This window comes from Suillus bovinus (assembly GCF_016758785.1).
Source record: "Suillus bovinus strain UH-Sbo-P2 chromosome Unknown EDB93scaffold_35, whole genome shotgun sequence".
Classification (NCBI taxonomy): domain Eukaryota; kingdom Fungi; phylum Basidiomycota; class Agaricomycetes; order Boletales; family Suillaceae; genus Suillus; species Suillus bovinus.
In genome coordinates this window covers 112757-121971 of record NW_024542091.1, presented here as the reverse complement: position 1 = coordinate 121971, position 9215 = coordinate 112757, and the positions used below count along the sequence as shown (strand labels likewise).

The window sequence follows — 9215 nt, the reverse complement described above, 5'->3', positions numbered from 1 at the left end:
TTTGCCTTTGAAGTTTTGCCCCAGAAATTTTTAGATGGAGTCGTGGGTTTCACGAGGAAGCTAGCATATATAGCTAGCGTCGCACGCAAAATGGAAGACATGGACAGGAACCTTGAGCTTGTAGACGTACAAGAGATAAGTTTAACTTTATTCAATTGTTACATAACGTGTCAACTTGAAGGCAGAACAATTCATCCCGAGGAACATTGTACAAATTCAAAATGTTACAAGGTCGGCTGCTCAGCGCTCAATGCTCAATAAGTACAAGTGCTAGTGTTGGACAACGCTGCAGAGCTAAAAAGCCACCAGATGCTCTTGTATCAGCCAACCGTCAAAAATGAAACCAATACAAATAAACTAAAAGATGCCTATAAAGTTAGTGATCGCGATTTGCAGAAAACGCTTGTCTTGGCTTGACTTCTATCGAAGGAGCGAGGGTCATAAGCTTCTTCCCATTTTCTAGCCACCACTTTTCTGCCTCCTCATCCGCATCGTATCCAAATTGAATCGCGCTCTTCGTCTTATCAGCCCACTGATTCGAATTGCCCGTCAATGTATACATGCTCTTCTCGCCACGTGCAACGCGCACAGCGTCCTCCTTGGCTGCGCGCATCTCGCGATCACGCGCCTCTTGCTCTGGTCCATCGGGTTTGTGGAAGATGAACCGGTTGAGACTCGAAGACTTCTGTGTCGCAGTGGCACGGTCATACCGGATAGACTGGTATGCGTAGAGTAGCGGCGCAATCTGCGAACGATCCGAGCAGTGCGAGAATAGGTTGCCTAGGACGGCAGCATCTTCAATCTAGAGAACTCTGGTATCAGCACTCATTCTACTGTTGGCAATCCTCCTTACCGCCATGGCTGACCCTTGTGCGCGGTACGGCTAGGGAGGATATGACACTCAGCATAAACTATTTCGATCAAGAATTCACACAAACCAGCATTGGGTGGCATGAGTCGCCCAACAAGGCCAACTTGCCATCCTTGTGAATCCACGAAGGCAACGGATCTCGGTCCATCAACCTCCAATTGAGCGTTGACGGAACAAGTGCTAGAAGCTTTTGAATACTACGTCCCACGCCAAGTTGGCATGAGCAAAAGGTGGGAATCAAAACGAAGTCACTTACGTAGTACTCCATCCCTTGTAGGTCTCCCTCATTTTGTCCAAATTGCCTTCAGCAGTCCATGATTCTATGCCCCCTTCAGTATCATCAGGGTGCATCATGACGAGGTTAAATTCTTTCTTGGCACTCTGTTTAGCCCTTGCATTAGCCCCTTGGGATGTTAGCGATGTTAAGCGAACAGTCGGCTTACAATAGTATAGCCGACTATGTGTCCCCCGGGGCCCATCCATATATTCGATTCCATTTTCTCCATCAATGGTCTCAGCTCATCGTCCTGTAGGAGTTTCTCAGCAGGGATGAGAGCTCTGTAAGCAGCGTCTCCAGTAGCCCTGGGTTTATCTGGCCCGCCGACGACATATTCCCGAGTAACACTTTTGACTCCGTCGGCGCCAATGAGTAGGTCAGCATATACGACCTCTCCAGATGCAAGAGTCACACTAGGTTTCGATGGGTCCACGGATACAACACGACTATTGATACGGATGTTACAGTATGGCTCAGCGGTCTCGTGGAGCATACGGTGGAAGTCAGCTCGCTGTTCGAGGCTCGTCAGAAAGAATGAGTACAGTAAGGAGAGTACTTACATGTAAGAGGTAGAAAGGGAAGCCGTATTCCTTATCAATCAAATCCCCAAACGGCGTCCACCCTATGACCTCGTCGTTCTCCCCTGGAGATAGGCATTCAGAAAGAGCGTCAGAACACATCGGCGTAACTCACATCGTTTAAGGCTCAAAGCCTGGATTTTAACGCCAAGTTCCTGAAGACGTGGGCCAAGACCCCAACGTATCAAGAGACGCGAGACGTTGGGACTGGCTTGGACTCCAGCCCCTACCTCGCCGATAGCTGACGCTGCTTCGAGGATGGTGATGTTGTGACCTGCTTGTGCGAGGCAATATGCAGCAGCGAGACCTCCCAGACCGCATCCTATGACTACGATGTTGAGGGGTAGTGAAGCTCGCCTTCCTTTGTACAGATGGTCTGGCTGATGGGTCGAACCGGCCTGAGGCATTCAGAAGGTCAGTACATAGCTTCGCTTTGATCGGGCCCACGTTACTACTAACTGCTTCAGATTGTTGTGAGTCCATCGTATCACTCAAAGGGCAAGACTTTGGAATGGTAGAAGTGAGGATTACAAAGGGGGCTGAAAGTGCTTTACGATTGATGTGGATGGACTATTGATATAGGCTGCTAGGGAGAACCAAAACGTTCCTTTTTTTTGTGATATCGAGCCAATCATCAGGAGTTCCGCGCCCGTATCCGTGTCGTTTTTCTTCCCTCGCGGGTTCTGTCTCCTGAATTGGAAGCAGTAGTACTCTCTTACTTGAGGACGTTAGCACAAATCCTTTGAATCAGAGGGCAAAATAGATCATCCTTTCTAGTTGCTGGCCGATATTTACTTCCGGGCGGCCGTTGCCGTAAAGATGCATAACTGGAAACACCTTGACAGTTAGGTCTTGGTCCATGTCTAAGTGATTTGTTATCCGATACACTCCAATTGTATGACATGTGGACGCACATCATGTTATTAAAATTGTTGAGTAAGTTCGTCAAAATGTTTATCCAAACTCTCAGGCACATACTCTTCCATTGGTAGAGGCCCGGGAAGGTTTTAACTTAGAGCTAGAATGCTTTGAAAGACAACGATGATAGGGGTGGGTGAAACAAGACGGTTGCAGTATGGTTGCCGGACTGTTGGGTATTCGATTAGTAAACCCATGCTCAACGGAAGGTAATGCGAGGGACATTGAGGGGAAGAACGAATTACCACAGTAAGCATTTAGAAGTAGGAGACTCCCCGTGACCGAGGAGCAACGAAGGAATATCAAATCTGTTTCACGTATAGGGCCGACTATGGACGGGCTCATGAAAGAATAAGCCTAGCTCGTATATCTATTCCTGAATGATGACAGGCGTGAGCGTTTATGACTCGTGAGGTAGAGTAAGAAACTGTGCCACTGTCGCCGGTGGCAGGCCCGATCTCTGGGTAACCTATGCATAGTGCAGGAGATAAGATTGAAGGGTGGAATAAACTACTCAGAGGTTAGCGCACTCATCTCGGTTCAGGACTCCTTACAAATGCTATGCTCGATGTGCAGACACCATCGGACGTACGAGTAATTCGGGGATATAATGATGTTAAATCTGAACGCTCGGAATTTTTGAACGTCGATGACCGCGGAACAGCTTGTACATCTCTTTCCATGTGGGTTTATGCTAATGATAGCGAATCCAGAGGCTCGTTAGTGCTAGTTTAGCACACTGTGAGTGAGGTCACAAACCTTGAATCTTGACCACGACACAATTCATTAGACGAGTTGATTCTTCCAGAGGTAGTAGGTAGAGATATTTTCGTATAAGAAGGCTCGACTGTCTTCCTTCTGTCAGGGAAGACTACCTTTATGAGTTACGTGAAGCAAACAACTTGCACCGATAGGTCACCCTGCTGAACCTCTTCATACACTTGGAAGTGTGGATAGAAATGCCGCCCGAATAGTCATTTTTGACGTTGAGTGTTTGCAAACCCAAATGCCAGTGATCCACTCTGATTCCTTTTCCAATGCTCCCACAAATCAACCAAGTACTCTTTTCCCAGTAAACAAGTGTACCAAAGGCACAGACATGCCAAGATTCTGCGAGTCGTGGAAATAAGCTTGGTGACCGCGGGATCGAATAAGTTTAATTTTGTGTCACAGACACCCAGTGATAACGGGATTAAATTAGTTGCCAGAGTTCTGCAATTCATGGAGCAAAGCAAGCTTAAGTTGGTGCCACTGCATCTAGACGTGGAGAAAAGTTTGGGTCAAGTTCAAGTTGTTGCATCTAGACGTGGTGAAACCTGTCACCTGACTACCGAATTAAGTTAGTTTGACATGACGTTGTTACTCACGAACTGCCTCTGCAACACTGGCAGTACTAACACTAGTAGCTACTGCAGGTCAAAAGGCAAGTTCTAATTTCATTAATTGTGTTTACTTATTGGATTAGATATCACAGCAAGTGAGTACTATGCTAATGCACCTTGACTTGAACTCTCGGACCAGTCGCAATCCGCCTCAATGGAATAGCCAGACAGGGAACGACAACATGCTTGCTAAGTTAGCTCTAGCGGTGCTGGCGATAACTCCAAATGATAAATGATCAAGCTAGGCGTCACGATCCGGAACTTTTCATGCATAATGCATGACCAACCAATGTTCCCGTGGAAAGAACTGCAGTAATAACACAATGTTTCGTGTTTCTGGCTATTCGATTTTAGCGACATGGTACTTGGCGAAAAAAAAGATATCTAAGCCAATATAAACACGATTAATATTAGCAGAACTAGCAGCTGTTGGCTCATTTGTTTAAGGTGGCTGGCACAGCTTGCGTAAGCCAGCCAATCACATTCCAGCGCCACTGAGAAATATCTCGTATTTTTTTATTTTATCTTTCATACTGTACAGCCACCTGATATCTCTTGGATGTTCCACCATCTATTTTTCACGCCCTCATGGTGTCTTTTTGCTGTTTTCAAAGGGATGAGTTACTCGATCGAAGATCGTGGAGATCAACCATTCTCTGCTCCTCACTATCCTTTCCCGCCGTACGCAGTATCCGCCGCTGAAGGTTGCCGTTTTGCATGATTGCGACAATCACAATGGCACGCTGTCTCATGTGAGTGACTGTAACCCTTCGTAGTTACTCATACATGTCTTGTAGTCTGGTCTGAATTCATACACACGGGTCTACTACCATACCCGTTACTACCCGCCCATACTCGTAACCCCGTTTGTACCCTTGGGTGTACGGGTGCGGATGCGGCTTCGACACACGGGTTTAGCCGTGTTAATATTTGCCTCAGGACAGAAGTTTATAACGTACAGACGCTTGGTTTCAACCTCAATTAACTGTAACATCCGACCACTAGTTTCCTGCGTATGAGTTCAAGGCGACATGGAACAAATGATCCTTGTTCGCAAGAGCGAATAATCGTTCGATCGCTGCTTTCGGCTCAGGATGAGCAACCATCTTCCAATGAGCCTAGAAATTCACAATAACATCAGTACGTGCAAATTCATGATAATATCAACGTCTACCTCCACGCTCGACCACCCGCCGACGAGAATAATCCTATTCTCGTCCTCCAGAGTAGATCCAAACACAAGCATCTTCTTGGTCGAGTCCGAGATCTTACCGAGGATGTCGAACACCTCTGCGCGATGGCTGGGATCTTTGAGCGTGATAACGAGGACCTCTGTGACAGGCTGCTCTAACGCGATGGAACGGTCGTTGAAAATGACGTGATACATATTTAACTCAGATCCAAGGGCGGGTTTCAGAACGTCCCCAAGAGGACCGTACGATGGGGAAGCCATGAACGCATGATGGTGAGCTAGGCTATCCCAGTCTAAAGCCAGGGCATGATAGGCCTCCTTTCAAAGACTAGCAAAATGCATAACACGTACTGAGGAAGACATACCCTGTAGATGGGTTCTCGATCTGTATCCCAGAGTAGGCGGGCCTGTCGCGATAACAGCATGATCAACGTGTCCAATACTACCAGTAATATCTACCAACAAGAGAAAAACCATACGCACTTGTGAGCACCGTCAGCCTTTAAAACTATGTCGAATGCAGGGCGTAACATTGAGACATCATTACGAAACTTCTCTGATGTGTCAAAGATGAGGATTTCAGTCGTTGGGATAGTAGACATGGTTGCGGGGGAAGTTCTGGAAAATGTTCCTTACAATTTCCCCTAAATATATATATTCGGGAAGTGCCACCTGGGCCTGGCAAAAACTACATAGGAGAATAAAATAGAGTTAATTCGCTACGGTGACAACGAGCTAATATGATTCAAAATCTATGAGAAAGGCCGTCACTAGAAAGAAGAGTGGTGCATACTAGCACCAAGGATTCTGATATTAGCATGGTATATGACTGAATGGTTGATATTGAAAAACACAGTGTATCAAACCACAATCGGAAGTAACTATTGTTAGTGCCTTGAATGATCAGCTGACCCAGGGAATCACGAAGCGGTTCGTGGTCCGTTGATAGTGCGGCGGGCAGAACTGACAAAACTCCTCGGTAGAACCAGGTGGCAGGTTCAATACACAAGTATGTGTGAGGATACCTATTATTGTCGTACGAACTGATATAGTAGACTCGTGATCAACACGTCTATCGACAGCTTACCTTATGATCTAGTACAGACAGGTCACCAGTCTACGAACACAGGTACGTGTTACTTAACTCACTGCTATTCGGGATTTGAGATCAGCTTGGCCTATCCGTCCGAACATGTGATCTAACATGTAATGACGGCGAGTGCTCTGCGGATACTATCTAGACCTACCAGATTCAGCGTCTTTCAGCCTTCGAAGATGCATCTTCGGAGATCTCGCCATCGATTACTGATAAAACAAGACGCACATGTACGAATCATACATACTATAAACTGAATGAGTGACTATCTTTGTCTTTGCAGTGCTTGATCTATACATGGTCATCAAAAATTCTTGGCACGTTATCGATACGTTGAGTCGTACAGGCGTACCAAGTCTACATGTCGGCTCACTTGTCCGAGAAGTCTAAAGGCCTATGAGTTCGTCTAATAAGTCACTCTGACAGCTGTGCTGTCGTGCGGGAGAGATAACAGTTGGGCCTGTGCCACAGTGCGATGTAGCGGAAACGTCATATAGACTTGGTGCGGAGTTATCTGTGACTGCGATCATTCAGCGACTTCCCGAGTCAACGAGCGACAGTCCGTAAATTTCGGGTGCTGGGCGCTTGGTGATGAAATGAATGCAACAATATCATGATGGCGTTTCCTATGTAGGTGCACGCACAATACATGATCCTTGCATGGCCTTTATAACCACTAGGCATCATCACCGACGTTGACCTTGGACACACCATTAATAAACCTCAATAGAACCACATGTGCCATGTGTCATACCTACTACTATTTTGTCTTGATAGATAGGAGCGACTGCCTTCCTTCTATTGATCTGCCTATGGGAGACTGATGATAGCAGTCTCCTACATAGGTCATGATTGGTACACGGCGAGCATTCTCAGAGCACCTCATGGTCCTATATGGGCTGAGAGGCGTTGAATCTTGATCGGTCACACAACTGCTGCAAAAGTCACTCACATATCAACACCAATGAAAATTGTGACGTGAATTTGTTATCGAATGCGAGTGAAATTTCGAATGAAATTTGGGACTTCATTTGTGTAAACAGTCAGTGCATGGATACAGCAGCAATCCTTTATGAACTGTTTGAAATTCATAATTGGGTTTGTGTCTGAGCGAAGATTGAGCGCTTCGCTTAGAAGAAATCACGATCGGGTTTTGCCGTTTGTTCCGCTACCAATTTAGGTAGAGGGATTTTTAGAGTCATAACATATTACCTCGCGAGGTGATTATAATCATGGGGTGGTGAATTCATGGAAGGATGCCACGTAGGGCGACCACTAATTTCTCAAAATTCTCGTGCTTTTATCTGCTGAAACACCAAGGTCCAGGTGACTGTGCCGCGGCAGACAATCTCCTCGGTTTGTGCCAGCGTTCAAAATTTGATACGTGCAATATGGTCAAATCAAGTTACTGCGTTACACCTCCTGATCTGGATGTTTACCGCACGTCCTACCTAAATTTGTACCGAGTCTGGGCATGCTTTCCTAGTCATTGTTTTGCCGTCCCTCATAGCATTGCATGAGGACTTTATGATACAATTACATGGTTTGAATTTGACTTCAGTACTCCTACCGGACAACTCCTACTTCCCCGTGAAAGGGGTCAAGGTGGTGTGAAATAGATGGTCCTTGTTGGCAAGAGCGTACAACCGTTCAAGCGCAGCTTTCGGCTCAGGATTAGCGACCATCTGCCAATGTGCCTACAAGTCGACAGCATCAGTACGTCGAAAATCGCAATAATATCCACGCGTACCTCAACGCTCTTCCAACCACCGATGACAATAATCACGTTATTATCTTCCAGCGCAGAACCAAACACGAGCATCTTCTTGGTTGAGTCCGAGAGCTTGGTGAGGATGTCAAACACCTCTGCGCGATGACTGGGTTTCTTGATGGTGAGGAGGAGAACTTCTGTGACAGGCTGCTGCAATGCAATGGGATGGGCATTAAAAATCACATGGTACATCTTCGACCAGCCCCCATATGCGGGTTTCAGAGCTTCAAGCAGAGTCGCGTACGAGGGGGATGCCATCATCGCTTGATGGTGCGCTAGGCTATCCCAGTCTGAGGCCAGGGAGTTATCGCCTGCGCCTTTCAAGACAAACGCGTATCACATACTCATGAAGACGCAGCCTTTAGCAGGATTCTCAATCTGCATTCCAATGTATGCAGGCCTGTTGCAATAAGTATGAATAAGGCGCCCTGTATCATCGGTCACATATACTAGCAGGAGAGCGACACGCACATCTGGACACCATTGGACTTCGAGACTATCTCGAATGCAGGTTTCAAAATGGAGCGGTCCTTGCGAACTGTCTCTGTAGCGTCGAAAATGACGAGTTCTGTGGTTGGGGTAGGCATAGATACAGGTAAAACTTTGGGAATAGATGCCCTTACAACAGCCCCTCTACGTATAAATACCTTGGTTGGCGAATTTCAAACTTTCATAGGGCTCGTGTTATCCAGAGTGATTCTATCATCGGACGGCTCTTGGACGTGTGAAGAATGACACATATAGCCTACTATAGCCAACCAGTGGGATCAGTGAAGATAGCATCAAAGCAATCGCTGGGCAAACTATGTCCATCACACCCGCAGCACCAGCCGTCCTAGAGTATAAGGCTCTGTCAGGTCGAGGAGGGGATGCTAGGGAGATGGATTGGCAGCAGTATCGATCTGATAAAAACTCTTATCAGGGGGATACTGATGAACCTAAAACTTATGACAACTCACCATCCTGGAATTTAAAAATCTCCGTACCTTCGCCCGGATCTTCAAAAGGAATCGACTATGCAATCAGCTGCTATGCATATGCATGAATGGCAGGTTGTGGGTTTAGCCATGAAATAGGGTCCTCGGCCCACGGGTAGCGGCCCTGCGTTCATAGACTCGGATAGATCGGAC

At 46.6% G+C, this 9215-nt stretch overlaps 3 protein-coding genes across 3 annotated transcripts; all 3 read right to left on the bottom strand.

Annotated features, from left to right (window-relative positions):
* Positions 1-376: 376 nt before the first annotated feature.
* On the bottom strand, positions 377-2133 carry EDB93DRAFT_1087020 (uncharacterized protein; the record flags this gene model as incomplete). The annotated part of the gene is made up of 7 exons (XM_041446012.1): positions 377-802; positions 854-883; positions 939-1068; positions 1128-1252; positions 1315-1659; positions 1709-1791; positions 1842-2133. The coding sequence occupies 7 exons, from the start codon at positions 2131-2133 to the stop codon at positions 377-379; spliced, it is 1431 nt and encodes a 476-aa protein (XP_041306769.1).
* A 2433-nt stretch (positions 2134-4566) lies between these two features.
* On the bottom strand, positions 4567-6051 carry EDB93DRAFT_1150934 (uncharacterized protein). Its single transcript, XM_041449700.1, has 4 exons — positions 5702-6051; positions 5570-5625; positions 5201-5511; positions 4567-5144 (listed from the first exon to the last, which is right to left on the bottom strand). The coding sequence occupies exons 1-4, from the start codon at positions 5818-5820 to the stop codon at positions 5028-5030; spliced, it is 603 nt and encodes a 200-aa protein (XP_041306768.1). The 5' UTR covers positions 5821-6051; the 3' UTR covers positions 4567-5027.
* Positions 6052-7894: 1843 nt separating this feature from the next.
* Positions 7895-8672, bottom strand: EDB93DRAFT_1087147 (uncharacterized protein; the record flags this gene model as incomplete). The annotated part of the gene is made up of 4 exons (XM_041446026.1): positions 7895-8011; positions 8065-8375; positions 8430-8485; positions 8557-8672. The coding sequence occupies 4 exons, from the start codon at positions 8670-8672 to the stop codon at positions 7895-7897; spliced, it is 600 nt and encodes a 199-aa protein (XP_041306767.1).
* Positions 8673-9215: the final 543 nt, after the last annotated feature.